We start from the raw sequence: 13,295 nt of genomic DNA, 5'->3' as shown, positions 1-13,295 counted from the left end.
TTCTTTCAGATGATTGAGGAACTTCTTGTGTTCAGCAGCTGAGGACTCTGGATGTTCCAGACTTTCCTTCTAGCTTGAGGCAAAAAAACAGGCAACCTCAAACTCATTAATGGCCCGTATCACTTCAGGTGATGAGCTTGTTTATCTCCTTCTCCACTTGCTGGTCACCACTGTCCTCCTTCGAGTCATGGGACTATAGTGGCCTTCACATGAAGGATGTCGCTGTTCCTCATTGGCCTGTTAAGCTTTTCTCTGGTTTGTTGAAGAATAAAGATGGCAGCTCATAAGGCAAAGTCCTTGTCTTAAGTACATATTAAAGACTTATTCTCAGGCAACAAGCAACAAACAGATTTTAATATAAATGTGATTTTACTCCATACTCACTGGACCTTTAAGCTATATGCATCTATAGAAAACGATTCTATGCCTCCCCTTGCTGATTTTGACCTTTGTTCATTCAGAAATATAAAATAGGATTTATCTTTTTGGATGTAGCTTGCCCCCCAATGTATGTGTATTTAACTTAGAAACACTATTATAAGGTAATTTAGCCTTCCTGAAGCTATTCAATGGCTGAATTTATTTGATTTTATGAAATCTTAGGCCTATTTATTTAGCAGGTGCATGAATTAATGAATTTTACAGCTGCATGTCACAATTCCCTGATTGATTACTGCTACTGATGACCTGGACAAATCAGTGTCAAAAAAATTAATTGGAACCAATTAATTGGCAGATTTTTACTATTATTGTTGCTTTTTTTTTGCTGACTGAATCTCTAAGGACTGAACTCCTCTACGATCAGGTTAGTTTCACTTAGAGTTTGAAGATGTGGAACAATCCACAACAACAAAAATCAGATATATAGAAATGTAATGTGAAATGGTACAAGAAAGAAAAGATATTCTTTTTAACTTGTTTTTTTTTTTATTACCTTTAGACGTCTTTTGAGCGGACTGAAAGACGGCAGGTACACTTGGATTATTTAGTTTTTAAAACTTACCAAAAACAATGGGATGGAATCGCCATTTGGACTGCACAACAACTCAAGGTCAAATCTAGTGTCTTATAAGAAGGGCCGGACAGCACAGGGGGAGTTTCCCGTTGCGGAAAACGTCTCAATGGGCAAACAGTTATATGGAGGATCTCTTATGGAGTAACCTGTAAACAGGACAAACTTATTAGTGGTGCTGATATCAGTAGTTTATTGTATGTTAAGTCCAACACATTCAAAATGGAAAGGAAAAAACGAAAGAAAAGAAAAAAAAATCAAAAGATTCTCAACCTGCAACAGTTTTGTAATAGCAATAACAGTAAACACAATAAACTGAAGATGGCAGCCAACTGTTTACCACATCCACTAAAGCCAAGAAGGTTCTACTTCAATTTAACAAAAAGAAGGAAGAAAGAAAAGGAAAACGGGTGGAATGATTCACATTGAGGATCCACTCTACTACATTTTCAACCACAGGAAAGTAAATGCACAGCCTTGTTTTACTCATCCTTCTACTTTGGTGGATCCATTTATGTTTGGAAAAAAGGACAAAGAAAAAAACCTCAAAACAGAAGAACTGTTCAACAGCAAATGCAATGTTTTAACTTAATTTTTTTTTTTAACCACCACTACAATGTAAAAGCACAAGATTGGTCTGAAAGCATGATGGCTCTTCTTCACTCTTTACTGACCATTGTTGTAGAAAGTGCCTGTATTCACCAATTACATGACAAAACATTTGGAGTAGCGGCACCAATTGTGTTAAAACCTTCAAAAGGGCTGTAGTTAACATCTAATTATGTGTCAAAGGGTGATGACAAAACTATCCCAAAATATTTAATCCCACCTGACAAGGGAGAGCAGCCAAAAACTGCATTAGAACATGTGTGCACATCAAATTATGTCCCAACTGTGAGAGAGCAAACACTTCACACTGAATCTTGTTTTCACTGCCAGGGGAGAAATTTGGAGAGGCTTGTGTTCAAAGTGAGATTGTCCCAGAAAATGTTGAAAATAGTGCAATACCAGACAAGGAAGACCTCATTAGTATTTGTCCAAAAAAATGCTACGTAAATTTTCACTTCCATTTCAGTGCAAGATCATGAAAACAAAAAATAAAAAGATAACATCTCGCGTCATGTTTTCCTCTCCAGCTAAGACCCAATGCCTTCCCACCTGACAGAGTGGCAAAAACAAACAATTCCCAACGACACGGAGGAATCAACTGGTAAGGCAATGAGATTTCGATTTGCCTTGAAGTAAAAAAATAAAAATAAGCACAATGAACAATCAGCATATGAAAACACAAATGCATTAATGGCTAGAAAAGTGACATGTTTACGTGCTTGTTTGTAGGCTAGAGCTGCCGCCAGCCCATCCGCACGGATTACAAAATAGTTTCCGAGTAAAGAACAGTCCGATAACTTGTGAGTTAAAGAATCAACCCAAGTGCTGCCGTGAGAGGCAGCAACTACGGTCAAGCTGACGGTGTGGACTAACAGTGTCAGAATCCCATTGAGACAATAAATACAAACCTTAGTTCACTGGGATCATGTCTGTGTGAAGCTATGACTTTGTTAAACCAAGGACCAAGCATCTCACTGTCGTCATCCGTATTTTAATGTACCTTTTTTTGGTTGGGGGTTGCTTGGTTGATGCACCTCTTAACCATTTAACATCAAACTGAAGTCGAGGCACCTATTGTCTCTTAAAAACCCAGAACAGACAATAAAAAAAGACAAATGTATAAAACACACAGCAGATCATCTTAGGTAGTCAAACAGTATGGAAAATGAAATTTGCACCTGGAAATAAAAACTTAATCTTGTGAATACTGCAGTTTGTTTTTTTTAATCTGCTCCCAGTCGACAATAGTTCAAAATGAGCAGCTCCATATCTTAGGAGGCAGCAAGTCCCAAACCGTTGTTGTTTTTTTTTGTTTTTTAACTTTAGTAAGACTGGAAAGGTGAAATAGAAGGCACCATCATGCTTTTATCAAGTTGAAAGAAAAAAAATATACACATATATACACACAAAACCAAACATACAGTAAACTATGATCTTCGCTGCACATTTATTCTGTTGTCTGCACTTAAGACAAGAAGGGAGGCAAGAGGGAGGGAAAAGGTGCATCCATCCCAGTTCTGTGATCTAACTGGCAGGGAAAAACATGAAGAAAAATAAACTTGGAATCCAAAGGGGGGGAAGCGAGCTCTCCATCATCACCACTCTTTTATTGTTCGACTTTGAGTTTTATCCTTTGGCCCCCAAATCTCTTGGTGAAAGTCCAGGATTTGCACTTTTTAAATTTGATTTATTAACAAGAAAAATATAATGCAGATTTTGCTTGTCATGTTGTCCATCCAGCAGTAATTGAAGTGTAGTTTTGGGTCAAAAGTGTGAAAAGTACATTGGTCACAGCAGACGGGCTGTGAGCGAGGCCTGCCCCAGTAAGTCGTATAGCTACGAGACAAAAGAGGTCTCTCCAGCTGCGTTCCGAGCATGGGTGTCAATGCAACATGACAAAAAGTACCTATTAGTGCATATTGATGAGTGCATTATGCAATTTCGAAGCAGTGGTCTCTCAAAAGGAAAAAGTAAAAAGGCAGGCCTTTTCCCCTGGTACTGCACAAATTTTGCATCTCACTCTTTTCCAACAGTAATGGGCAGAAAACTACCATATAAAATGTGCAATAGAGGGATTTCGTGAAGCAGCGCCCCAGTTAAGTCAAGGCATATAATCTCTTTTCCAAATGATGGGCTGTATTATCGAAGTTTAAAGTCTCATCAGTCCCTCTTAATATGGCAAATTACTCCTGGTTGGTTTGCCTTTTTTCACGAATTTACAAATTAAAGTTTGTGAATTCTTGAGCTACCTAAAAAGTATGCTCAACTCACAAATAACAAGGAAAATTTGTGTTTGCGTATTTTGTTTCGTCTATTTCACAAACAAATGGTTGACAGGCTGTGTCACATTCCAAAGCAAAGAGGGAACAAAAAATAAAAAATAAACAAAAAACAAAAATATGTTTATACATGGAGATTTCTTTTCGTTAACGAGAACGGTTGAGCATGAAGAACTCTTGTTCTTCCACACTGAAGGTGGTGCGCTCTTCAGCGGCGTTGGGTTGTGAAGCGACCCTCTCCCTGCCCACCAGAACCTCTTCCAGAGCCCATTCCAGGTTTAGGCGCCATGCCGCCTCGGGGTGGGGGTCCCCGCCCATCGCGCTCACGCATCATTCCACTTCCTACGATGTTCCGTGAACCTCCGGAGCCCCGATCGTTACGCCTCATGTCCCGGCGCTCATCTCCTCCTCCACGAGTCTCTCGTTCACGCACCGCCCTCGTTTTCTTCTCCTCCACATTCAGACGCACTTCTCCTCGGAACATAATGGGCTGCAGGGAGAAAAGCAAGGTCACTACAGGGGTAAGGAGAACTGAATATTTCCTTTTCAAATTCACCACCCATATCATTCAATGGTACACAGGTTTTTTCCATCTGCACAGGACTGTGTTCAGAAAGACAACAGCCCCATATGAAAATAACCACACACTTCAACATTAGTGAAACCATGAGAGGTAGGATCATCTGGGTAAAGAATTTGTCTTTTCATTTTGTTGAATAAAGGAAGAATAACAACAAAGCAGAGAAGTGTAATGCAATGTCCAATTAAGTGTAGAAATGAGTCACCAAAACCACCACCAAATGAATGAAAGTGGGTAATGAAACGTAAATACGTGCCCCTTCTACCTTCGCCCCCAGAATTCTTTGCACAGGATCAGAATCGTCAAAGACCACAAATCCAAAGTTGGGGAGCTTTCCACCAACACCCTTCGTGTTGATCCGCAGCTCCACCACATTTCCATAAGCTGCAACAAGAGAGCAAGATATCGTGTAAACAAAACAGTCCAATACACAGCTTTTTTAAAGAAGACATGTAAAGTGTGTTATAAACTTACTCATGAAGAACTCTTTGAGCTCACTCTCATCAATATCATGTGGGAGGTTGCCGACAAAAAGCTGGTGGCTGTCTGGGTACCGGACAATCCGCCTGCTGTCCACGTCACCAGATTCTGCATCTCCTCTGCCACCTGCAACAATGACGTTGAAAGAGAAATCAGATTAGCTGACGAACATTTATCCGCCTTAAGATACATACAAATTCTGTTAAGTTAACAGTAACTATCTTGGTATTGAAAAGGTGACACCCGGGTCACATAAAACAACTGTAAAATGATTCTGATGTGACTTTAACAGATATATTTACCTTTGTTAACAAAACTCAAGTGAGGTTTCCCCGGTTGGGACTCTGAAGATGTAACACCATCTAATAGAGATGTGCCGATAGTAAGAATTAACCAAGATAACATTTCTACAGAAATAATTTAAAAAGAAAAGGAAGATAAATTTGTGGTAAATGAGGCATCATTACCAGGTCTTGGCCCCCGTGCAGTAAAGGCTGGTCTGTCTCGTGTGCGCTGGTCTCTGGGCCGAAGGGGTGCCGTCTGTGTCTCCATCTTGGCGTCAACTCTGGGCTGTGTTGCAGAAGGTTATAGATTTAAAATAAATAAAACGTGTGCACTAAAAAGTCCCCAGAACCAGTTTTATACAGTACGAGGGGATTTGGGGGAAATCAGAGAGGCAGTCTATTTTAAGTCTCTCCCCTTTTCTCTATTCTCGCTGAACTTTTCCTTGTTGGTTACCTGTGAGCTTGACACTTTAACAACATGAGGTGGGATTCCAGATGAGGTGACTGTGCCGGCGGGAGGCAGGTTTTTACTGGTCACCAAGGCCCAGGAGAAGGTCTGTGAGGGATGCAATAATGCATCATTAAGACGGTAATGGCATCCAAATGACTTACTATTCTACCGTGATAAGTGGGTGTAGTATTGGTCAGGGCAATAAGGTAAAGACAATATAAATTATAAAAAAAAAAAAAAAAACTGCCAACCAAGCAAACAAAAACTAATGACAGAAAAAGATACATCATCATCCTCAAAACCTAACAAATATTGGAAATACAAGATTATAATAACAAACTTTTAGTACAGCTAGGTATTATAGAACCTAAACGAAGGATAGGTTTAGGTACAAATCATAGTTTCACATGACATCACACTCCTTTAGGAACACTACCAGCAGGGCACAACATGGCTTCCCAATTCAGCCATCAGTCAAACTACATTTTTTTTTAATCACAACGGTGGACAGTTGTGTGTTTTTACAGGATTCCATCATCATCATCTTGAAGTTTTCATTCATACCTCTGTTTTTCTGCAGCTGTTGGATGATTTAAAAGCTCACTACATCCAAGAGATGGGTTAATAACAAGCACAGACTCCATTTTTTTGCCCTCCAGGTCCCAGCTGAAGGGACATGATTAAAAGCTATGGAACACTTTGGACTGACCTTGGGAGGCTCCTGGGTGTTAGGTGGGGATTCCACAGGAACTGGTGAAGGTGCTTTCTCCTCCATCTCTTCCAGAACCTTCTCATCTACTTCAGGCTTTATCTCTTCTAATTTGGGCTCAGGTTCAGGATCGGGCTCTGGTTCTGGTGCTGGTTCCTCCATGGGCTCCTCTACTCCATTGCTGCAAAGGACAAATCAACATATTAACCCTTTCAAAACATGTATTAAGCAAAAAAGGGCAAACATCATCATACTAGATCTGCAAAACACACCCCAGTTTATTAGGGTTATGATTAATTTTCCACATACGTAACAGGGTGTGGTTCATAATAGGTGGTGCTGCTGGGGCTTTCCTGAAGTGGCTCAGGGGAAGGCTGCCTCTCCTCAGGCTCCTCTTCAACTTCCTCCTCTGATTCTGACATTGACAAAGCAAATAAACGAATTCACTTTATGAATGAATACCATCTTTAAACCACAGAAATATGAAACGAAAACCCACAAACAAAAACCCTGGTCTGTGTCTGGTATTTGTCATCATCATACCTTCATCAAGTTCAGCTTCAGAATCTCCAAAAACCTCATCTTCATAACGAAAGATGTCGTTGTGGACATAGAACTTGTTTGCCACGGATCCCTAAGGAACAAATCGAACATGCAGATAGAGCATTAAGGGACTTTTTTTTTTTTTATAATCATTTTATCCATGAACATTACATTACATTATTACATGACATTTAGCAGACGCTTTTATCCAAAGCGACTTACAAAAGTGCATTTAAACATTTGGGTACATAAAAGAGCTAGAAGAAAGTAAGAGCTTCAAGTAGAACAAACTATGAAGTGCTAGTCATAAGTGCGATTTTTTTTTTTTGTCGTCTTAGTCGAGGTAGAGTCGGAAGAAATGTGTTTTTATTATTTATTATTAACTTTAACAACGGAAGTACTCACCTCTGGTGCAAGCACAAACGTTTGCATAAACTTCCTCATGGGCTGACCACTGTTGGACAGTTCTCCAAGGACTTGAACCACCACGCCATCACTCAATGTCGCGTGGGCATCAACGTGCCTGATTTTTGTGTGGCATTCACTGAACTGCAGGGACATAACCTTCTTGTGGATTTCCTGTGAGAGTAGAGGCAGGTGGACACAAATCAAACAAAAAAGATGAGAATATGTCCTTTGTTAATACTTAGTAAAATTAATTAATTTTTTTATGAGGAGCATTTTTTTCAATTCAGTTGTGTTCACTTTTACACAAATGATATTTAACCAGCAGCCTTACAAATTGATTTTTTTTTTTTTTAAATGGGAAAGTGGCCAAGAGCTCATACCGCTTGCCCATACACCGCTTCTGCCAGCTTCCCATTCGGGTCAAGTCCTCCATGAACATAGGAAGAGTTCCTCCCATAAAACCTAAAAGGAAAAGCATTATGACAGTTAAGCTACTAACAACACCATAGGTTTTAGAGTCTAAAAAAAATCTTAGACCTTACCTGTGAAGGAAATCTGGTGCCTTGTTTAAGAGTGTGTAATACTGCCTCACAAACTCCCGCCCGACAAGCAGGGGACTTGGCTTCTCCATCACCATTTCTTTGGTAAACAATATTAAGTGCTGAAAAAGAAGATAGCCATGATTTAGTTGTGGTGCCACCAGTGTGAGACAACACAATCAGTTGATGCACATTTCTAAAAAGTGTTACAAAAGCTGTATAATAAATTAGATTTTAAATGTATGGGCTGTTGGTTGTGCTACTGGTGAACTGAACTTTCATGCAAGACCTTTGTGATAATATTAGATATAATAATTAATATTATTATTATTATTATTAAAAACTCAGAACAATTCAGCAACACACAGATATATTAGCAGCCTCAAAATAATCAATTATCACACTATTTAAATAACACCTGGGAAAAAACAAAGCTATAGTAGCTAGTGACTGAACTTATTGAAATGCTTTTGTATTCATTTACATCTCGAGGTACCTGAAGAACAAGAGACAAAGGCTTGACACATAAAGCTTAAAAGTCCGTCAGATGTTTACATGATTAATCCCAAATGACGTGTCACTCAGTATGAAAGTCCAAAAACGGAGCGTTTCACTTTCTTTGTCTCACTGGGCCCATGGATTAGCGGACCCTCATCAGTCCCACAGCAGACGCGAGACAGCTGACTGTTTAGCTCGCTGGCTAACACACTAGCTAACATTTGTCCAACTGCGCCATCATGAGAATCCAATGAGACAAAGGGGGAACCCGGTTGTAAACGAAAGAAGAAGCGACAAATGCTGAAAGTTGTGCACAACAGAAGGCGAACTATACAAGAGTTAAAACTGTACATGTGAAACTATACACCCCATAGATGTGATAAGCACACCACGGCACTGCTTTGTAAACAAGAGGCCTTAGCTGGGCCTCAAGTGTCGCTCCTAACATTTGTCGCATTTCATTTGTCGTCATAACATAACACACTCGTTATTGGAATCGTGCAAGATAGTGCTCCATATTTCAAAAACGTTATACGCCGAAATGTTCAATCAAATCAACTTTGTCCGAACTGTAACGTGAACTGAAAGGAGGTGAATGCTAATCTACAGCCTCTTCGCTCACCGCTAAAGTTAGCTCGGTAGCTGCAGCTAACTTGTGGCGTCGTCGTTATTCCTCCAGCCGGTGGTCAGATTGAGAGTGAATAGAAACGCAATGGTGCGGTTGGTGCGCACATGCAATTCACACCTGACAATCATGTTATTTTAATTCGCCAAACAATTTGCACAAAGAGAAGCTAAGAGAATCACTACCGTCAAACCCAGTGATGGCAAATGTAAGTGTACATCTGTGTGGTAAAAGGATTGACATCGTACAAACGTCGCGTTTGAAATGGCATTGAATGGTAACTGTAAATAAAAACCACAAAGTTTGACACGATTTTACTGTTTTTTAAAAACCAGCAAGCACCCAAAACGTACAGGTCCTGTTGTGCAATTACCAGAAGGGCAAGCTCAAAGCTGAGCTACCTGCAACAAAACAAAGGAAGGCAGATTTGACACATTAAGCCGATTCCGTTAAAGTGGTTATCAACAAAGCTTATTTGGGCTCTTTATGTGGTAGCGACAAGCTTAACTGGCAAAAACTGACAAGTCGCTTGCTGTCTATGTAGCAGCGGAGGTTTTGAATAGACAATGCAGCTAACATTAGCTGCTATGGTTAGCTTAGTTGTCAGCCGTCTCATAGATAATTTAGCTTTAAAAAGGCTAACTTACCTTATGAATGACCTATCTATATAGACAGAATTCTTTGAAATAAATATCTACGAGTAACCGATTGTATACTGTTCTGAATACAAACTGTTCAGGGCGAAATATTGAAATATTTCCCCCGTTCGACTACCTAACGATTTATGATCTCTGTTGTACCAGAGATTGAAGATTTAAAGTGATAGGGACGATTTATTGTTTTACCCCTGCAGTCTGGGGCAGGGAACCCCCATCACAACGATTCAACCAATGGACTGTTTACACTAGGCAACATAAATTATGACGTAAGACAACTAATCCCGCCCCAAGACTTTTCACTGTAAAATGTAACAGATAAAATAAGTGAAGCATCCCATTATTTCACTTTGACTAAAATGTAACAGTGTCAAAATTAATTTCTTTCATTTAACTTGAATCCAGTGATGTTCAACTCACTCTGAGTTCCTCGAGCTGAAACAATGAATCGATTATTAATCGATTACTAAATTAATCAACAACTATTTTGATAATCGATTAATTGGTTTGAAGCTTTTTTCATTAAAACAAGATTTCTGATTGTTTAAACTTCTTAAATGTGAGTATTTTCTTCATTTCTTTGCTCTGGATAACAAAGAAATCATTAAAAGTGAATCATTTTGGTTTGTGGACAAAACAAGACATTTGAGAGCATCATCATTTCCAGGGTTGACGAACACCGATCAACATTTTTTAAGGTTTTCTGATATTTTATGGAACAAACGATTAATCAATTAATCAAGAAAATATTCGACAGATTAATCGATTGCGAAAATTATTGTTAGTCGCAGCTCTAGTCAACATCTTTGGAAATACTCATGCAGTCTAGCCCTCTGCCTAAAGTCAGAATTAATTTTAGTTTGAGTTTGGGAGAAAGTTTCACATGGAAATGAACATAAAATCTGCACTCAGTTGAGTCAAGTTCAGATGCCACAAGTTACCACAACTTTCTGCATCGCAGGATCCATGTTACTTACCGCGCAGTGTTTGTTCACACTAGTGTTGTAGTCAAGACCACGATAAACCCAGACCAAGTTATGACCAAGTCCAGAGAGTACTGAGACCAAAACAAGACCAAGACTTTTAAGGACAGAGACTGAGTCTGGATTAAGAAAAAGGCAGAGCGAGACCCACTCAAGACCAAGACCACTTCTTGTTTTTCTTTTGGCTTCTCACTTTAGAGGTCACCATCTTGCCTTTTCCCTTGTGTCATCTTCTATCTCTGCAAGTGTCCTCATGTCCTCCTTCACAACATCCATGAACCGTCTCTTTTTATTATTTGTTACATATTAAATATCACTCTCATGTGACAAATCTTATTAGAAGATACAGGTGTGACTTTTGTGAGAGCGTACACTCTCAAAGGCAAATTCAATGTGGAGGCAAAATTATATAGGGAAAGGGGACCAGGGGCCAGGGATCCAGCAAGTTTTGATATAACTTAGGGGTTAGAAACATCCAGATGTGGCTCTGAGGTGTTTGGTTCCAACTAATGATTGTTCCCACTGTAAACTATATTATTGTTTAACAAGTTGAAGATAGACTGAGCTGTTGACCAAGACTTTTGGATGACATGAATGTTTAGAAGCCAGAGTCAGAGTGACCCGTTATGCAACATGTTTTCCCAGGAATAAGGAGGAATTCCAAATAACACAAACACATGCATAAGGTAATGCCATACACACACACACACACACACACGGGTGCACGCTCATTGAGAGACCTGTGTGAAAGTGTAGAAAAGAGTGCTCACATTTTAGATCAAGGGAGGCTATTTGACTGTCGCTCCACTGCTAACATGTACATTGTAAATGAAGCTTTGTCTTGCTTAGCCTGTAAATACTTCACACCTGTCTGCAATGTTAATTATTTTCTCCACAAGAGTGTCCTCCCCTTTATCCAGTATAATCACAATCCGATCTCTGCAGGTAACCAAACCATTCCAACCTCTCTGCTGTCCCTTGAATGGGTTCATTTCTAATCGTGTCCATCATCTTCAGTTCTGCCACATACAGCTCCAGCTCCTGTCTTTAAAACAGTGCTACTGCCTCCACCATACATCATAGTGGGTCTCACTACCGTCTTGTAGACCTTCCTGTTCACTTTTGCTGCTAACCTTCTGCCACCCATCACCCCTGACAGTGGTAGTATTTAAAATCATCCACTTTCGCTGCCTCTACCCCTTGCATCCTTAAGGTTCCACCCGTCTCACTGTCATTCACACACAGGTGAGTTTGTCAACAGTAAGAAACCTACCACAGAAGATAAGGTTTGCAGATCCCGTGTACTCTTTGAAACACTTATTAAAACCTTTCTTCTCCAGTGATGCACCTTGTGTGAGTAATGTTGCATTTTTGTTTTTAGAGTGATGTCTTTTATCTTTTATCCTTTAATCATTTTATTTTTGGTGGAAATACTTCCCCACGATTATCCACCACCCAGGGTGTCGTCAGCGTAGCTGTGATAGGAAAAACCATGAGAGTGAATAACAGAACCGAGAGAGTTGGTGTACAGAGCGAAGAGGAGAGGGACCCCAGTAGTAAGAGGACAAGGTTCCGACACAGATCCTCTCCACGTTGCTCTGTATGTTCGGTTTCGAAGATAGGATGAGAGTATAAGGCAGGTGCTGAGCCTGAGACACCTAGTTCAACTGATCAACCCTCCATCTGACCTCGACATTTCGTTGTGCAATACGTATAATATGTATAATGACAATAAAGATGTTTTCCTTTCCTTTCTTTCCTGAAGTGAGGAAGTCAGGATCTGGTGGTTAACTGTGTCAAACACTGCAGAAAGCTCCAAGAGGATGAGCACAGAGGAGAGAGAAGCAGCCCTGGCTCGGTGACAATAAGAAGAGCATTTTCAGCCTTAAAACCAGACTGATGTGGATCGAGAAGGTTGTTCCAGTGAAGGTAGGAAGAGAGTTGATTAAAGATAGCACGCTCCAGAGTTTTGGAGAGAAATGGAAGAAGAGAGACAGGTCTGTAGTAATTTAATTTAGACAGGTTGAGGGTAGGTTTTTTGAAAGGGGGGGTTCACTCTGGCCTCTTTAAGAGTCACGAAAGCAACCAGATGATAAAGATGTGTTAATGAGATGGTTGAGGAAAGGAAGAAGATCAGAAGCAATTGACTGAAGAAGGTAAGAAGGGATAGGGTCTGAGGAGCAGAGGTTAAAGCAGAGGGAAAGAACTTGATCTTGAGATAGAGGTGAAAGAGGATAGAGAAGGAAAAAGCAAAAATTCCAAAATTTACTGATCCCAAACCAAAGCCACTGGACAAATTCTGCAAGTGTAGGTGTCTAATAATAGAATCAAATGAATATACAAAATCAATAGTAAGGGAAATATTGCTTCCAAAAAATTGCGTATATAATAATTTGCAAACAATGTGGCCTTAAACATGTTAGTGTACATTTACACCAGATTCTCACAATATAGACATAATATTTTAGGAAGAAAGACTTCCACACTCACCTGGTTAAACACCATCCTTGAATTAAACCCAAATTGTAACGCAGCCCAGACACAGAGAGCTGAGAGTGTCTGGATATTTAATTTAGGCACTTTAATTCCACATGGTCTGAATGAGACTTGGTTGTGATGCTACGTAGGACTGGGTAGAG

At 39.8% G+C, this 13,295-nt stretch overlaps 1 protein-coding gene across 6 annotated transcripts; it reads right to left on the bottom strand.

The window, feature by feature from the left end:
* Positions 1–1,188: 1,188 nt before the first annotated feature.
* On the bottom strand, positions 1,189–9,847 carry g3bp2a (G3BP stress granule assembly factor 2a). Of its 6 annotated transcripts, XM_044027980.1 has the most exons (14): positions 9,665–9,847; positions 9,371–9,418; positions 7,898–8,016; positions 7,736–7,817; positions 7,353–7,526; positions 6,948–7,038; positions 6,714–6,819; positions 6,405–6,585; positions 5,699–5,800; positions 5,428–5,530; positions 5,263–5,322; positions 4,955–5,086; positions 4,737–4,864; positions 1,189–4,390 (listed from the first exon to the last, which is right to left on the bottom strand). In XM_044027980.1, exons 3-14 carry the CDS (start codon positions 7,990–7,992, stop codon positions 4,109–4,111), a joined length of 1,536 nt encoding a protein of 511 aa, XP_043883915.1. In that variant the 5' UTR covers positions 7,993–8,016; positions 9,371–9,418; positions 9,665–9,847; the 3' UTR covers positions 1,189–4,108. The 6 variants fall into 6 exon arrangements, with proteins under 6 accessions (XP_043883915.1, XP_043883914.1, XP_043883918.1 ...); XM_044027979.1 differs by lacking the exon at positions 9,371–9,418; XM_044027983.1 differs by lacking the exon at positions 9,371–9,418 and having other exon boundaries at positions 4,746–4,864.
* Positions 9,848–13,295: the final 3,448 nt, after the last annotated feature.

This window comes from Solea senegalensis, linkage group LG6, assembly GCF_019176455.1.
Source record: "Solea senegalensis isolate Sse05_10M linkage group LG6, IFAPA_SoseM_1, whole genome shotgun sequence".
NCBI lineage: Eukaryota > Metazoa > Chordata > Actinopteri > Pleuronectiformes > Soleidae > Solea > Solea senegalensis.
The sequence above is the reverse complement of the archived record's forward strand: the minus strand, read 5'-3'. Positions and strand labels throughout refer to the sequence as shown.

Excerpts from the sequence above, each read along its gene's own strand:
- g3bp2a (XM_044027980.1), bottom strand. The coding sequence starts at position 7,992 with ATGGTGATGGAGAAGCCAAGTCCCCTGCTTGTCGGGCGGGAGTTTGTG. Across the intron at positions 5,801-6,404 it reads ACACCCAGGAGCCTCCCAAG|ACCTTCTCCTGGGCCTTGGT; the intron begins GTCAGTCCAAAG and ends CATCCCTCACAG. Across the intron at positions 4,391-4,736 it reads TGGGGGCGAAGGTAGAAGGG|CCCATTATGTTCCGAGGAGA; the intron begins GCACGTATTTAC and ends TTCTCCCTGCAG.